This window comes from Chrysochloris asiatica, unplaced genomic scaffold (genome assembly GCF_000296735.1).
Source record: "Chrysochloris asiatica unplaced genomic scaffold, ChrAsi1.0 scaffold00349, whole genome shotgun sequence".
Taxonomy (NCBI): Eukaryota; Metazoa; Chordata; class Mammalia; order Afrosoricida; family Chrysochloridae; genus Chrysochloris; species Chrysochloris asiatica.
The window spans coordinates 347497-366207 of record NW_006408867.1 but is presented as its reverse complement, the minus strand read 5'-3'; the positions used below and the strand labels follow the sequence as shown (position 1 = coordinate 366207).

Genomic DNA, 18711 nt, shown 5'->3' with positions numbered 1-18711 from the left:
TCGCAAAGATGCAGGCTCTGATCTGAAAAAACATCAAAAATCATCTAATGCAATCCCCTCAGCTACACATAAGAAAGGTTCTTTGCAGTTCATCATACAGTTTCCAGAGTTTCTAGAGCTCTCCAGCCCAAAGCGCTTACCTAGTAATCCTGTCAGTGTACAAGTACAGTAGTCCCTGACTTATTAAAATATATTTGCAAGTTATGTGTAATGTTTCCAACCCACAAAGACAAACAAAGGTTGGACTTATAGATACTGATAATAAAGAGCAATCATTGTTAGGTGCTATGCAGTTGGTTCCAAATCACAGCAACCCTATATAGGGTTTCTGAGGAGTGGCTGTTGGATTTGAACTGCCAGCCTTGAAGTTAGCAGTCCTATAACGCCATACTAGGACTACAAAGGCAGTAATTACGAAAAATAAATTTTATGGGGAGGGAGGTATTTGACTTCCATCTGAAATGACTTCTGACAGTTATCAGAACAGAACCACGTCGTAAGATGGGAACTACTTGTAATGGGTGTTACTAATTATACTTTTTTTTACATAGAAGATGAACAACTTACAGAGGAGTATGACTTTCTGGAAGGTACCTACCTGGTAAAGACAGAATGAAAAATATGAGAAGTTACACAATGTACTAAGTTACACAATGTACTAAGAGCAAAAAAAGGAAATTTTAAAAATCTGCATTTAAGAAAGCCTTTGGCTACTCATCATTCTAAGAGGGAACTATGCTGACCTAGTCTTAAAAAAATAAAATAAAATAAAAATGCTTTTCCACTTTTTACAGGTTTTCCAGATCGCACTAATACAATAACTATTCAAAATGGGTCACTTATTCTCAAAACAAAACGTATATAGCCAAAGATGGGGGTAAAAAGCTGTTTCAAGTAGAAATGAATCCCATGTTTCTCTCATGTTGGTTGCCACCATTCTGTGTAAAGTTATAATTAGTAGCCACACACAGCTACCTCAAGAGGGGAAGGGCTTGTTCTTCTCACTTCTTCACCACGGCACCCCACTTGTCCTGCCTCCTTTCAATCTAACATTTCAGAACCAGAAAGTCCCTGACAGGATCACTTTGGGACTATTTCAGTAGCTATAGCCCAATGAAATTTTGCTTTAGTTCTGGGACTCCCCCTTCCCCCCTCAGAGACCTGGAACCCACAATTTTGCCATGTATTACGTAAGGATAATGCTTTGCCTTCAGTTTAGATTCTCAGGACAGTGACTCTAATCTCGTTCATTGGTAAATACTTGATTAAAAAAAAAACCACAACTCCATTTTCATAACCCTCTTCCCGTCCTGTGCCCTGAGTAAACTAACCCAAGTACATCAATATTAACATTTCAACTGTGAGACTCTATCTAATCCTTTTGTTAATCAAGAAATCTCAGGTCTTCCCAAATATCATTCTTACTGCATTTCATAATTATATTAATTTGCTTTTTCCCAGCTTGGGCTCATTCTGTGTGTGCAGACCCCATGCGTGCAGATTAGAACTGCTCCATAGGGTTTTCATGGCTGTGACCCCAACTGAAGGGGTCACCAGGTCTGTCTTCCCAAGGTGTCTCTGGGTGGGGTATAACCATTTGCATTTTAAGTCTTTATCATTAACATTTCATGATCAGATTAATAGAAGCACTGGAGGCAAAATGACTAAGCACTTGACTGCTAACCAAAATGTTGGTGGTGTGAAACCTACCCAGCAAATCAGAGGAGAAACTCCTGATGATCTGCTTCTTTAAAGTTGAGAAAGCTCCAACTCAGAGACCTGTATAGGGTCTCCGAGGAGCAGCTGGTGGGTTTGAACTGCCCATCTTCAGGTTAACAATCCAATGTCTATCCTACCAGGCCCACACCAGGACCAAGAAAACCCTACAAGGCAGTTTACTCTTTGATACACAAGTTGAAATCAATGGCACCCTACAACAATGTAATTTGCCTTTTCTCACAATGGGTTCATGTTTCACCTCCAACTAACTGTCGCCATTTTGTGCTTTCATCACATGATCCACTATATTTTTCTGAAAGTCATCAAGGCATTCTATCTACAGATAATGGGCAGCAAGGATCAAAAGCTATTTGTTGTTGTTAAGTGCCAAAAGTTGGCACTGACCCATAGCGACCCCATGCAAAACGTAACACTGCCCAATCATGGGCCAACCTCATGATCTTTCTACATTTGAGCCCACTGATGCTGCCACACTGTGCCAATCCGTCTTCTTGGGGCTCTTTGTCTTTGTCTCAGACCCTCTACTTTACCTAGCATGATATCCTTCCCCAGTTACTGGTCCCTCTTGACAATATGTTCCTAGTATGAAAGAAAGGCTCTGGCCTCCAAGGAGCACTCTGGCTGTACTTCTTCCAACACAGACCTATTTGTTCTTTTGGCAGCCATGGCACTATCAATGTTCTCAACTCAAATGCATCAATTCTACGGTCTTCCTTGTTCACTATCCAACTTTTGCATGCATATAAGTTTATTAACAATACCATGACTTGAGTCAGGTAGATGTTAATCCTCAAACAAGCATCTTTGCTCTTCATCACTTGAAAGATGTCTTGTGCAGATTTGCCAATTCAATGTATTGTTTGATTTCTTGACTGCCGCTTCCATGAGTGTTGACGGCTGATCCAAACAAAACCAAGTTATTAAGAACTTCAATCTGTTCTCCATGTACCTTGGATATTATTTAATGGTCCAGTGGTAAATTTTGTTTTCTTTGCATTGAGGTGCAACCCATACTGAAGGCTGTGGTCTTTGATCTTCATCAGTAAGTATTTCAAGTCCTCCTGGCTTTCAGCAAGCAAAGTTATATCATCTGCGTATCGCAGGATGTTAGTGGTCCTTCCTTCAATCCTGACGCCATGTTCTTATTCATATAATCCAGTTTCTCGGATTATTTGTTCAGCATACAGATTGAATAAGTATGATGAAAGACTACAACCCTGTCACACACCTTTCCTAACTTTAAACCACTTAGTGTTCCCTTGTTCTGTCTGAACAACTCTTGGTCTATGTACAGGTTCCTCATGAGAACAATTAAGTGTTCCGGAATACTCATACTTTGGCAAGTTATCCAAACCTTGTCATGATCCACACAATCAAAAACCTTTACAGAGTCAATAAAGCACAGGTAAACATCTTTCTGGTATTCTCTTTCAGCCAAGATGCATCTGATGTCAGCAATGATATCCCTTGTTCCATGTCCTGTTCTGAAACTGGCTTAAACTTCTGGAAGTCTGTCAATGCATGGTTGCAGTCATTTCTGAATTACCTTTAGTAAAACTTTACTCACGTGGGATATCAAAGATATTGTCTGATGATTTCCGCATTCCGCTGGGTAACCTCTTTGGCATGGGCACAAATACAGATCTCTTCCAGTCAGTTGGCCACATAGTTGTCTTCCAAATTTCTTGGCAGAGATGAGTGAGTGCCTCCAGTGCCACCTCACTTTCTTGAAAGATTTCTACTTGTATTTGATCAATTCCCAGTGCCTTGGTTCTTTGCCTATTCTTTCAATGCACCTCGGACTTTTTCCTTCAGTAACATTGGCTCTTGATTATATGCTACCTCTTGAAGTGGCTGAACAGCGACCATTTCCTTTTGGTACAGAGACTGTATATTCCTTCCATCTTCTGATACCTTCTCCTCCTCACGTCTTCCATTTGCTTTAGTTATCGCTACACTGGAGGGCAAGTTTCAATCTCTTCTGACATCCATTTTAGTCTTTTCCTTCTCTTGTCTCAATGACCTATTGCTTTCTTCCTGTATGATGTTCTTGTTGTCATCCACAACTCTTCTGGTCTATGGTCTTTATTGTCTAATGCATCAAATCTTTTCTTCAGATGATCTCTAAATTAAGCTGGTCTAATTTTGATTCTCATGGACTTGTTTACATTTTCTTCAGCTTCAGCCTGAATTTGCATATGAACAACTGATGGGCTGACCCTGGCCTTCTTTTGGCTGATATGAAGCTTTTCCACCATCTCTTTCCACAGATGTAGTCAATTTGATTTCGGTTATTCCATCTGGTGAAGTCGATGTGTATAGTCGTCTTTTATGCTGTTTAAAAAAGGTATTTGCAATGAAGTCATTAGTCTTGCAAATTCTATCATGGGTTCTCCAGCCTCATTTCTATAACCAAGGCCATATTTTCCAACTACTGATCCTTCCTGTTTCCAATCTCTGTATTCCAATTGCCAGTAATGATCGACACATCTTGATTGCAAGCCTGATCAATTTCAGACTTTAGTTGGTAGAATTCTTCAATTTCATAATCATTGGCTTTAGTGGTTGGTGCATAAATTTAAGTAGCGGTATTTACTGGTATTCCTTGTAAGCAGATAGCCATAATGTATCAGACAGCGTTTTACCTCATGACGACTACTTTTTGATGAATGTGATACCATTCCTCCTCAATTTGTCATTTCCAGCATAGTAAACTATGTGATGTTGTTAAGTACCATGGAGTCGGTTCCAGCTCACAGTGACCCTGTACAGGGTTTCCGAGGCTTTACATCTTTATGGGAGCAGAATGCCTCATCTTTCTCCTGCGGAGCTGCTAGTAATTTCGAACTGCTGACCTTGAGGTTGACAACCCAATTCGTAACCACTACGCTACCAGAGCTCCTTAAACTATGTGACAGTCAGATTCAAAATAGCCAATACCAGTCCATTCCAGCTCATTAATGCCTAAGATATCAGTTTATACATTTCATTTTTTACAATTTCCAATTTTCCTAGATTCATTCTTCATATGTTCCCCGTTCTGATTATTAATGGATTTTTATAGCTGTTTCCCTTCCTTTTGAGTTGTGCCCATCAACAAATGGACATCCCGAAGGTTTTACTCCATTCACGTCATTACAATCAACTGTACTTTGAGGAGGCAGCTCCTTCCCAGTCACATTTTGAGTGCCTTTCAACCTGAGGGGCTCATATCCTGGGCCCACACCTGACAATATTCTGGTGCTCTTCATCATGTTTTAACATTCAATAATCTGGTGCAGACGGTGTTCCACAGGTATTCATATGGTTTCCAGTGGCTTCCTCCTAGTCTGTCTTTGTCTGGAAGTTCATCTGAAAACTGTGGCTGACCCTGCTGGGTATTTAAAATACCGGTGGTATAGCTTCCAGAATCACAACAAACTGACAGATGAGTGGTAGAAAAGCTAATCTACACCCAGCTTTTTTTGTGTGAAATGAATGCTGATCAGTATTTTTTAATCAACACCTCACAACTATTCCACCTGTTATCTTGTTAGCAAATCCTCTTTATTGTCACGTAATTTTGCATAAATAGTTATTGAAATACTGTTTTCAAAAGTAAAAGCTTTGACTTGTTAATGTTTTATAGAGAATGCAAAAAATAATCACACGCAAGTAAAATCAGGGTGAAGATGATACAAATTCATTAGTCATGAACATGTTTGCAGCAAAGAACATGTTTGCAGCAAAGATAAATGCTGGAAATGGTTACAGTAACCCTCTACAGGGTCTCTGAGCAGTGGGTGGTAGATTTGAACTGCTGGCCTTACAGTTAGCAGTGCAATGCTTGTTCTACTGTACCACAGGGGGCAAAATTATGAAAATTTCTTAGATACTATCAAACACCTTGAGGGTATGTAATGCTAAGTCTGGAGGTTCAAGACCACTACTGTCAAATGGCATAACATAGTCCATAAAGACCACGTTCTACATTCTCCTTGGCTAGTAGTATCTGGGATCTTAAAAGCTCCTGAATAGGTATCTAAAATATAACTCTTGGTTTTTCCCTATCTGGAGGAGAGTGATGAAAATTGAAAACACTTCAAATCAATTAGTCCAATGGAACAATGGATCAAGAGAACATTAGTCTCCATGACCCTGAGACCAGAAGAACTAGATGGTGCTCTTTCCCATTACCAAGTGCTCTGAAGGGGATCACATTAGAATATCCTAGATAGAGTGGGAGAAAATATGAAGCAAAATTCAAAAACAAAGATCAGGCTTATTGGTCATATAGAGACTGATAGAATCCAGAGACTATAGTTCTTGGTCACCTTTCAGGTCTGGAACTGAATTCGCTCCCAGTTCAGTGGTTCAATTTTCAGGTAAGCAATAGATAAGTATATAGGGGATACAGCAACACTAATAAGGTACATATACCACAGAATGATCAACCATTCAGGATCAAAAGGGCAGCATTTACAAAATTCAGAAGTCTGGGAAAGAAGGAGGACTGGGAAAATTCAGAAAGGTGGGAAAGGAGGACTGGGAACAGGAAACACAGGGAAAATGTTACACTGAGAGGACAGCAATCTAGATGAAACCAACAATATGATTTATTGAATCTAAAACTGATGATCTGCTATGTAAACCTTTACTCACAATTCACAAAAAGTTAAAAAAAATTTTCAAACCAGTCTGAAAGACTGAGTTGAGTGACTTTGAACAGTTCTAATAGCACCATCTCAGAACCCACCAGCAGTGAGATTCCCAAACGCAAATCTGCTTCATCGCAGAATCTCATAAACACAAGGCCTAACAACAACAAAAAAATGACATTAGGCAAAATGCCTAAGCAAATGTTTTATAGCTGAACTGAAGTTCTGTGACCACAAGACAGAATGAGCATTAGAAAACGCACTTCAAAGGCACACCTGAACTAGGCAGCTAACAACAGCCACAGCTGAGGAAAAGCAACTGCAGCAGGAGATTCTAGCCCTAGAGGACACCAGTCCTGTTGCTGTGTCTTCTTCACGCCATTAGGCGTTGAGTTGGGCTGTTGCACCACGAGAATTTCCAGCTGAGCAAACAGAAAGTGCAGAGATGCTGGGGTAGGGAAAAGCCTGGCTTGACAAGTAACAGGCATGGCTAGACAGAGCAACAGGAAGGAAGAGTCGTAGGAGGTCAGCAGGGCTGCATCATGTTGGCCCTTACCTGTCCCAGCAGATGTTGGTGTGGTAGAAAACCAGCAATGTCAGCTCTGAGAGAGAGACAGAGTTCAAACCTGTCCCAGGTCTGGGAACAATTGATAGAAGTGTGTGGAATAAGTAATCTGTATAGAATGGGAGCCAAGGAGACATGGGCCAATGGCACATTCCAGAGCACACCAAAAGCAGAGACTGACTCATGGTCAAACTGAGCTGACTAGGTTGCAATTACCTCTCTGGGCCCATACTATTGACACACAGTCACCCCATCCTACCCCAAAACACCTATAAGTGTTAGTCATTGCTTGTCGAGAAAGTCCAGAACAGGTATAGATTTAGAAATGGAGCAATCTGGATTCTGATCCTGGTTTATCACTTACTAGCTATGTGAGATGGTTACAGTTATTAAGTGCCGTTGCATAGGCAAGTCAAAAGTTCTCCTTACCTCATCGTCCATCTATAAAATGGGGTCCATGACGTCTGCCCAGCAGACCTCAAAGACGAAAGATGATCAAATGCTTTAGTGATGGCAGGGCTTACTAGACAAGACAACAGCACATAACTATAAAACACTAAGCACAGAGATCGTCTCTATTTCCTTTTATCCTGACCTCTCCTTACCTTAACCTCATGCACTTAATAATCTGTACAGTGATACCTATTCAGCAATAAACATGTTTATCTGTTTCAAACCCAGTGCCACTGAGACACTGAGACAGAGTAGTAGAACTGCCCCGTACTGTTTCCAAAGCTTAAAGTCTTTCCAGAAGCAGACTGTCACATCTTTCTCCCGCAGAGCAGCCTGAGTTCAAAACTGTCCATCTTTTCGGTTAGGAGCCGAGCACTTGACCACTGCACCACCAGGGGATCCCTAGATATCTGCTTAGTACCTACTAATAAATGTTGAAGTACAGAAAAAACACTAGCCGATAGATTGAGGCTCAGGGGACTGCCTATATTGTAGTAATTACAACAAGAATAACATAGTTGAGAGCTGTTTCAAGTGTAGCTTCAAATGCTAATTTAAATAGTTACAATTAAAAAGAGAGGTTATAAATCATGGTCTGCCTATCAGTTCAATAAGGAGCTCCGGTAGCGCGTAGTGGTTACAAATCGGCCTGCAAACCTCAGGGTCAGCAGTTCGAAACTATCAACGGTTCCTTCCGCGGGAGAAAGATGAGGCTTTCTACTCCCGTAAAGATTTATAGCCTCAGAAACCCTGTACAAGGTCGCTATGAGTCAGAACCGACTCCACAGCACATAACAACAACTACAAATCTCAGTTCAATAAGCACCAAACAGTCATGTTATCAAACACTATAACAGGCATAAAGGCACAAATAAACAAGGTGTTATTAAATAACTTATATTCCAGTGGGGAAACAATCACAAATGACTATAGTACAAGGCAAAATATAGCAAATCTATGGAAGCAGTAGTGAGGAAAAAGAGTTCTGACTTATGGAAATGGATAACAAATGGAGGAAGCATTAACAGAGCTGAGCCTTAAAAGATCTAGGGATCATTGCTAATATGACCCTGAGAAAAAGTGTAAGGTGAAAGTTCACCAGTATGTTTAGATATAAGGGAATGATGAGGGAAAGAAAGATGAGCCTGTGTGTTTAGATATGAGGAAATGATATGGACTGAGATATGTTCTCCCATAACATGTGTTGGAATTCTAACCCATAATGCAATGTGATATAATCAATTCATTGAGGTCATGCCAGTGTAGAGTGGATCCTAAACCTAATCACTTCTGAGAAAGCACACAGTGGTGAAAACAGATGCCACCTATGGAATGCCAAGAACCAAGGAATGTCCAGGACTAACAACAAAAGAATTGCATTTAGACTTTTTTTAGCTTCTAGATCTGTTAAGACCACAAACTTTCATTCTTTAAAGTCATCCACTTAGGGTATTTCTGTTACAGCAACACTAATTTACTAACAAAAGGAGGTAAGGAGAGAGAGAGATATGGAGATATGGATGGAGTCATAAAAAAAAAAAAAAAAACTTAAATCATGACCTTACGTGTATGGGGCAACAACAGATTTTGTTCTATGTTTAAGTATCTGACCTTGAGCAATGGGATCATCCAAGGTTTCCACACAGGAGTGGCACATAGGTGATGAACCAAAGGAAGACCACTGTGATGGCAGAGTGAAGGCACAAGGAAGCCAGCCCAGGTAGTATTTGTTGTTAAGTGCCATTGAGCGGGTTGCGACTCACAGGGGCCCTGTATAGGGTCCCCACCCCAATGAGCAGTGGGTGAGAAGCTATTTTAAGGGGCCTAGTTAATGGTATCAAAAAGGCAACAAGAATAATGGTGAATAACACCCAATGTATAGGGATGCTAGCAATTTCACCAATTTGTTTTCCTTCCAGTGCTACTCCTGGCTATCGCTGTATCTCCCTTCAAGAGGAATTATGAAAATCTGGTTCTTAGCAAAATCAACAACTTTGTCTCAACCCACCAGAATTCTAAGGTGAGTTTTCAATTGAACTGCCACTTACTCTGAAGTTCTAATTTATCTTCATTTATAAACCAAACTTTAAAAATATGGTATATAGAGCTGCAAGCACTATTTATTCTTCCTTCTACGACTCAGGAAAAAATACTTATACTCAAGGCAGCCACAACATTTAGACAAATTAGTGCCCACACAAGAACAGTCTCATATTCCTCAAAAGAAGCTGGAACTGTGGACTTTTGGTATTGTGGTTTAACAAAGGAGGGAGAGAGAAGGGAAAAAAACACAAAGATTTAGGCACTATTGGGCTACAAGATACAAAGCTATCCGCATTTCCATTTCCTGAAAATCAGCATTTGTGCTATAGTTCTTCCAAACCTGACCATGAGGCAACATGTCTCAGTCAATACTGGACTGAGGAGCACTGGTTTGAGACATGGAATTACCAATAACAATCTGACCTAAATACATAATTAACTCAGGCCTCAATTTTCTCATTAATTCAACCTAAGTGTTTAGTGGCTCTGAGGTTCCTTCTAACAATAGAATTGTCTTTTATGATGCTCTTTTTCTTCTTCCAAATTTCTTTAGTAAGCATATAACTAATACCCAACCTAGGTGTGTAACTTGTTTCCACACCCTACTGCATCATCACAGTATTCAAGGTTCCAAATGAGGCCCAATTTGTTGATGCTGTTGATGTAACATCCTAAAAAAAAAAAAAAAAAATAGTTCTTTATTCCTTTGAGGAAAGGCACCAAGAACTGGAATAACGAAAACCAGTGGCCGTGCAATAAATTCCCACTCATGAAACACCACCTACAAGAAGAGAAAGGTGCTCTGTAGGATTTTCAATGGCTAATTTTCCAGAGAAAGATTGCCAGGCCTTTCTTCCAAGAGGTCTTGAGGTGGATTCCAACCCCTAGCCCTTCAGTAAGTAGCCAACTAACATCAAACATTATGCTAGTTGGGGTTAGGTGCCATGGAGTTGGTTCCAACTCCTAGTGACCCTGTGTAGTGTTTCCAAGGTTGTAAATCTTTACGGGAGAAGAAAGTATCATCTTTCTCCAGCAGAGGAGCTGCTAGATTGGAAGACTGAACTTGTAGTTAGCATACCAGGGTAACCCACTTGCTATTAGGGTGGTGGTATTGCTAGATGCTGTCAAGTTGGATCCAACTCAAAGGGTTTCCAAGGAGTGGCTGGTGGATTTTAACTGCCAACCTTCTGGTTAGCAGTCCAATACTTATCCCACGCCAGGGCTCCTACCAGCGTGTGATGGTGGTGGTGGTGTGCCATTGAATCGGTTCCGACTCACAGCAACCCTGCACATTGCTTCTGAGGCTGAAAATCTTTATGGCAGCAGAAAGCCTCATCTTTCCCTCACAGAACGTCTGCTGGTAGTTTCAAACTGCTGACCTTGAGGTTACCAGGCAGACCCAGGAAATTACAGAATCAAGACGTAACTGTAGCAAACTGATTACAACTTGAAATTTAAAGTCTATTTTTCTGGTGTGGTGCTGTTGGATAAGCACTAGACCCCAAGGTCGATGGCTCAACCTCACCAATGGCTCCTTGGAAACCCCACACAGGGTCGCTGGGAACTGACTTGACTATACAGTATATAACAACAACATATTTCTTTGGACTAACAATAAAAAAAATTTTATATAAAATAACTTAATAGCAATGACAATTATTATATGCCCAAAACATTTAACTGGCTTTAAAAAAAAATCTTGAGAGTTTCCACAACCTTCCTTCTTGGTGAGAAATGGGGACAGCAGAGATATGCACATAATGGTTTGCTACTAGCTCCCATTCTGACATCTTACCCTAAGTTAACACTTAAATCTTACAATGATTCTCACAACTGAGAATAGGTGATGATTAAGAAATACTCAAAAATAAGATGATCAAAATTATTTCCCTATTTAGGATCTTAAATCTCACATTTGTAGTGACTGAATTCTTTGGATCATTACCAAGGTTATGAAATTTCTACAATCTACACTTATCTAAGTCTGTCTTTTTCCCACTAGGAGGACTAGCCTCAGATCATCAGTATCAGGCTTCCAACTCTATGCTTATAACATGCGGGCGCGAACTCGCATACAGCCAAGAAACAAAAAAGGTTCCATGCAATAGGTACGAGGTCAAGATGAATTCTAAAGGAACAAAAGATAAACTTAAAAGTACTAAAACAAGCAAAAACACGAGCCCTAGAAGCAAAGAGACAACTCTAGCTTGAACAATGAATAGAAGCAACAGAAGACGTGCCTGCGCCCCTCGCTTCAATGTAGTCCAGGCCTGGAGGGAAAAAGAAAAACCAAGATGGAGGAGGGGCTATGGTAGAGTCGGTTCCTGAGCTTAAAGCCACGTGGCTCGCTTCTCATGGCGCCAACCAGCCTTCCTGCTTTGCCTCGCCCTAGCCCTTGGAGGAATCACCACAAAACCCAGCATGTAGCCCCCCTTAAGGGACCCTTGCTCAAAATGAAGTTAGAAGCTGTTAAATGGCAGGGGAAATAAGTAACCAAATCGTAAATTGGGGAACCATCTGGGAAGACTCCACCCTTCGCCACCTGCAAAAAAAAGCCCCGGGGTAAAGCTAGGAAGTCATTTCCCTTGTATCTCCATGCCTTGCAGATAAAACAAAGGAAACCTGTTTCCATACGAGTCGGACGCCCTTAGAAGGACCCCTTTCCACCGGCCCAGGTTCCAAGATACGTGAGACCCAACAGCATGGGGCCAGTACAACTTTCTCTTTCAAACCGACCACGTTTCTTCTGAAAAACCATAAAAAGCACCCAACATCTACTACTATTATAATTTCATCGATCTCACTGCACCTTCTTGGGTTTTCACCTGGAACCCTCTAAAATACCCCAGAGTCCTTGCAATTCCCTAGAGTCCCCGTGTGCAGGACGCCCCTTCCCCTGGCTGCCCGCCTCGCGGTTTCCAGCCACCCTCGCAGCCCTCCCGGTGGGGCTTCCCGGCTCGCTCCACCCTTAGCTGCCCGGCTGCGCCACTGGGTGAGCACTTTAGAGCAAGAGAGCGGGGCAGGAGCCTTTTGCATGGGGGGCTCATTCGAGATTGGGTTTCAAGCCCTCGTCCCCAGCATCAGCCTAGGAGAGACAATAAGCATCCGCTTTCTTGCCCCTCCCCCATAGGATCCCAGCCACCAGTTACCATAGCTGGAGAAAAAGAAAAAAACAATGGAGTAGGGGATTAGCTCTACAGCCTTGTGATCGGTGACCCACAGACCCCCGGGAACCTCAAGGACCTGAGTGCTCGCTGCAGGGCCGCGAGGAGGCGCGGGGCAGACGCCGCTGGACCGCGGCCGGGAATGGAGAGTCGCGCGGGCCACGCGGTGGCTGCAGCAACTGCCTCAGCCCGCGCCCGCCCCCGCCACATGCGCCGCCAGGCCAGGCCTGGCAGGGGGACCCGACGCGGCGCAGCCCCGCCGTACCTTGCCGCTTGCGGTGCCCCCGCTGACACCGATCAGGAAGGGCTCGCCGCCGTTGGGCTGCTGGTGGTCCTGTAGGGTCTGCTCGCTGTCTCCGGCCATGGCTTGCGCCGCCTCTCCTGCCCGTAGACTGTGCGAATGAGCACGCTCCCCGCCTGCGTCCGCGTCAGGCTTCCTCCGCTTTCCGGGGCTGCCGCTGGGCGCTGCTGGACTCGAGCAGCCGCCGCTTTCCCTCTGTGCTTTGTGGAGTCGTGTGGAAGAGCTGGCTTCCTCGGAGGATCAGAACGCTTTCCTTTCCCCGAAGCTGCGGTCCCGGTTTACATCCCAGTCAGAGGTCAGCGTGATGCTGCTGCTCCAATCTGGGCGGGCGGCGTTCTGCTATTCGCCGAGGCGGAGGCGGCCAGGCGTCTGGCCCCCGCCCCTTACTGGCTCGCGGCCACCTCTGGGCTCTCCAAAAGGTGCAAACCCAACCCTCCCGATCCTCCCTTGGCTGGTTTACCCATCCCCTGGCGATCAAGGTGGGCCCATGGGAAAAGAAGCAGGGTATTTTGTATTTAATTTGGTATGCCACCATCTATCTCAAAAAAAAAAAAAGAAAAGAAAGAAAGGAGGGGGTTGGGGGAGCGAGCTTGAAAGTATTAATATTGTGAGGGTACTAACTCGTAGCGACCTTGTACAACGTTTCTGAGGAGCAGACTAAATAATGAGGAAATGTTCCATATTTTTGGAAGGAAAATTAACCTGGATTATGCAGATGACACAACCTAGCTTGCTGAAGCAAAGAGGACTTGAAATACTGATGAAGATCAAAGCCTTCTTTATGGATTGAAACTCAATGTAAAGAAAACAAAAATCCTCTCCATATTAACATAATGGTAAATGGAGAAAAGATTGAAGTTGTCAAAGACTTCATTTTGCTTGAATCAACAGTCAGAGCTCTTAGAAGCAGCAGTTAGGAAACCAAAGACATATTGCATTAGGCAAATCTGCTTGGTAAAATCTCTTTAAAATATTCTAAAGCAAAGATACCAGTTTGATAACTATGGTGAGCCTGGAGCTAGCCATGGTATTCTCAATATACGTGTGAAAGTTGGACACTGAATAAGGAAGATTTGAGAAGAATCCATTCATTTGAATTATGAGGTTGGAAAAGACTATTGAAAGTACCATATGTTGTTTAGTGCTATGCAGTTGGTTCCAGCTAATAGACACCGAGTATAGGGTTTCTGAGGAGTGGCTGGTGAGTTTCAGCCACTAACCTTGTGATTAAGCAGTCCATTGTTTATCCTACAGTGCCACACCAGGACTCCTGAAAGTACCATGTTGTTGTTGTTGTTATGTGCCATGGAGTCCGCTCCAACCCATAGCAACCCTGTATAAGATTTTCTAGGAGCAGCTGGTGAGCTTGAACCACCAGCTTTGTGTCCAGCACACAAAGTACCATAAACTGCCAAAATAACAAATCTGTTTTGGAGAGACTGTAACCAGAATGCTCCTTAGACGCAAGGTTGGAGACTTCGTCTCTCATACTTTGGACATATCTACATGGAGAAGGACATCATGCTTAGAAAAGTGGAAGGCCAGTGAATAATCAGAAGACACCCCACCCCCAACCCCAACACCCAAGCAGATCCATTAACACAGTGGCAGTAAAAATGGGCTCAAAGCAACAAGAATTGTGAGAATGGTGCAGAACTAGGCAAGGTTTCCTTCTATGCTATTCATGGAGTTGCTATGAGGCGGAACCCACTCGAAGACACCGAACAACAACAATAACTTATTTGCCTAAATATATGTCAGCTGCTAGTTTTAGATATTTCCTGTCTTGAAAACTCCCAAGACCCCTCTCTTTTAACAGCCCTTGTCTCCTGTGACTTTCTAAAGAAGTAATTCATGTTGTGTGTAAGATCACTACAAGTCAGAACCAACTCGGTGGCACCTAACAACAACAGTATATGAAGGATAGAATACTGGTGTGATTCTATAGGATAAGCACCAATCTGCCAGCCACAAGGTCAGTGGTTCAAACCCACCAGCCACTCCTCAGAAAGCCTATACAGGGTCACTATGAACCAGCACCAACTTGACGGCACTTAACAACAACAACATATGAAGGGTAGGGAAGCCTGATGGTGGATTGCTATGGGTAGACTCAATAGATCAGCTATAGATACATGAAGGATGTTGTTGTTAAGTGCTGTCGAGTCAATTCCCACCCATAGCGACCCTGTATAGGATTTCCGAGGAGAAGCTGATGAGCTTGAACCGCCAAGCTTGCAATTCAAATGGCTTTGCATTCTGGTGCATTAACCCACAGCGCCACACCAGGATGCCCTATATGAAGGATGCCTACCTGAAAATTAATGATCCCTCCAAAACACAATGGGTGATACCTCAAATCCCAAATTCTTAGGTTCCTGTGTGATTGTGGGAACATTAAAACAATACTAATGCCATCTTGACCCTTAAACTAAACTGCTTTTCCAGAGAATTAAAGTCAATTGTTGTGTTGTTATTAGGTACCTTCTAGTCGGTTCCAATTCATGACCCTATGTTCAAGAGAATAAAACACTTCTCCGTCCTCTGCCATCCTCACAATCTTTTTCCCATGTTTGAGCCCATTGTTACAACCACTGAGTCAACCTATTTCAGTGAGTGACTTCTTGTTTTTCAATGACCCACTACCAAGCATGATGTCCTCTTCCAGGGACTGGTACCTCCAGATGATATAACCAAACTAAAGAGACAATGTCTTGCTATCCTCACTTTTAAGGAGCATTATGCTTATACTCCTTTCAAAACACATTTGTTTGTTATTCTAGCAGTGTATGGTACTGAAAAAGGAGCTCTGATAGTTTAGTGGTTACAAATTGAGTTGCTAATCTCACGGTCAGCAGTTCGAAACTAACAGCTGTTCTGTGGAAGAAAGATGAGTCTTTCTGCTCCGGTAAAGATTTACAGCCTCGGAAACCCTATGCAGGGTCACTATGAGTCAAAACTGACTCCACGGCACATAACAACATGATACTGAAAAGAACTCTTTTCAGTGTTCTTTTCCAACACCATAATTCAAATGCATCAATTCTTTTCCAGTCTTCCTTATTTATTGTCCAGTTTTCATATGTTTATAAGGCAACTGAAAATACTATGACTTGGGTCAAATACAACTTCTCTGCTCTTTCTGAAGAGGTTTATAGAGGTCTTTTGCAGCAGATTTGCCTAATGCAATACAACCTTTGATTTCTTTACTGATGCTTCCGTGAGTGTGAATTGTGAATCCATTAGCAAATTGAAGTCTTTGACAACTTAAATCTTCCTCAATTTATCATGATGTTATTTATTGATCCAGTTGTGAGGAATTTTGTTTTATTTACATTGAGGTACAACCCATACTGAAGAATGTATTATGTTATCTTCAGTAAGTATTTCAACTTCTCTTGGCTTTCAGCAAGTAAGATTGTGTCATCTGCATATCACAGGTTGTTAATGAGCCTTTCTCCAATCCTGATGCTATGTTCTTAATCATATAGGCTTTTTCATATTATTTCAGAATATTTGATCAGCATACAGATAAAATAGTATGGTGAAAGTATACAACCCTGACACTCATCTTTCTTGATTTTAAACCATTCAGTGCCCCCTTGTTCTGTTCTAAGAACTGCCTCTTGGTCTATGTACAGATTCCACATGAGCACAATACAAACACAGTCTGGAATTCCCATTCTTGATAATGTTATGGGAACGCACAGTTAAATGCCTTCTATTGAAGTCAATAAAACACAAGTAACCATCTTTCCAGTATTTTCTACTTTCAGCCATGATCCATGTGATATCAGCAATGATATCCCTCCTTCCATGTTCTCTTCTGTAAACAACGTGAAGTTCTGGAAGCTCCTAATCGAGGTACTCCTGCAACCAAAACATTCTTTTTTAAAACTTAAATTCAAAATAATTTAGAAAAAAAGTTATTAAAGAAATATAAGGGTACCAGAAAATACTTTTTTTTTTTTCACTTTGGAAATTATTCCATGTAACCTGGTGTGGTGCTATGGATTAATGCACTGAACCACCAGGTTGGTTTGAACCACAAGGTTGGCAGTTCCAACTCACCACCTGCTCCTTGAAAACCCTATATAGGGTCACTATGAGTCAGAACCAACTCCACGGCACTTAACAACAAACACACAACAAACAAAACCAAACTCCACAGATACTCAGACACTGTGTGACTGATGTTAGATGGAGACATTAGTTACCTGGTACCCAGAGTCAGGCATTTGGGAGAGGTTATCTAAGATGGTGCCTTATCAAAAGGGTTAGGGGCAGCGAGATTGTCCTTCAGTTGCCCCCACTTCTCTCAACATTCTACTTCCCGCTAAACTCTTCAAGGATTTGTGCAGATTCAAGTCTAAGACAGACCTTACTGGGGATGTGGGACTTGCCACACATGTGATTCCAACTCACAGTAGCCCCATATATGTCAGAGAACTGTGCTTCATAGAGTGTTCAGTGAGTGTTCAGAAGTGGATCATCACACCAGGCTTTTCTTCAAATGTGCCTCTGGGTAGAATCCAACTTCCTACATTTCTGTTAGCAGCTGAAAGAGTTAGCCATTTATACCACCTTAGGAGTGGCGCAATAGGATAAGCATTGTACTGCCAACTGCAAGTCAGAGATTCAAACTCACCAACTGTTCTATGGGAGAGAGAGGAGGCTTTCTGCTTCCATAAAGATTTACAGCCTCAGAGACCTTATATAATAGGGCTTCTGTGAGTCCAAATTGGCCTGATGACAGTGGTTTTGTTTTTGTTTTGCTTTGTTTTGTTGGGAGGACACCAGTTAAGGGTTAGCATGAGGATTCTAGGTAGATGAGGGGAAACCCAAACTTATTACGATTGAGTCTATTGCAACTCAGAGCAGCCGTATAGGACAGAGTAGAACCATTCCATAGGGTTTCTGGGGCTGTAAATTTTTATAGAAACAGACTGCATCATCTTTCTCCTGATGAGCTGTTGGTGGGTTTGAACTGACCTTTAGGTTAGCAGCATAATCCCTGTGCCACCAGAGATTCTAGATAAGGAGATGAGGAGGATAACAGAATGCCTTATTCTCCATGACGTTTTCCAGAGTCCCATCTTCCTTAACAATTCTATAACTTTTTTTCCACATACTTGATCATAACATTTTCAAACATAACATTGAAAGATATTATGGTAAATACCCATATAGTTACCACTTAGGTTCTGCTATTAACATTGCACTGTTTCCTTCAGGAGCCCTGATAACTTAGTTGTTAAGCATTCCACTGGTAACAGAATGGTTGGCAGTTGAACTCACCAGTTGCGCCCTGCTCTCCCAGGAGAAACACATGACCCTGTGCTTCCATAAAGATTTACAGCCTTGGAAAACTGGTGGAGCATTTCTAATCTGCTTTATAATGTTGTTATGAGTCAGAATCCACTCATGGTTTCATTTTAAGCTGGCTTTATCACTTATCTAGGAGTGTGGTGGCTCTGTAGGATAGAGATTGGACTGCAAACCACAAAGTTGGTAGTTGGAATCCCCCAGCTGCTCCATGGGATAAAGATGTGAGTTTCTGCTCCTGTAAACCCTCATAAACACTACAGGGTCACTATGAGGCAGAACTGACTCAATGGTACATAACAAAAACAACACAGCACATCATTAGGTCCATTCCTCTATGCATCACAGTGTTTTTATTATAATGCTGTTGTTAGGTGCCATCAAGTCGGTACCGACTTATAGCAACCCTATGTACAAAGGAACAAAACTGCCTGGTCCTCGGACAACCTCACAACTGTTGCCACACTTGAGCCCATTGATGCT

The 18711-nt window shown here is 42.2% G+C and overlaps 1 protein-coding gene across 1 annotated transcript in view; it reads right to left on the bottom strand.

Moving 5' to 3' along the window:
- Positions 1–12982, bottom strand: part of UCK2 (uridine-cytidine kinase 2) — a 70082-nt gene extending 57100 nt beyond the window's left edge. Inside the window, exon 1 of the mRNA XM_006875987.1 lies at positions 12868–12982. Coding sequence (XP_006876049.1) covers positions 12868–12966 — 99 coding nt within the window. The 5' untranslated portion in view covers positions 12967–12982. The remainder of the gene's footprint in view (positions 1–12867) is intronic.
- Positions 12983–18711: the final 5729 nt, after the last annotated feature.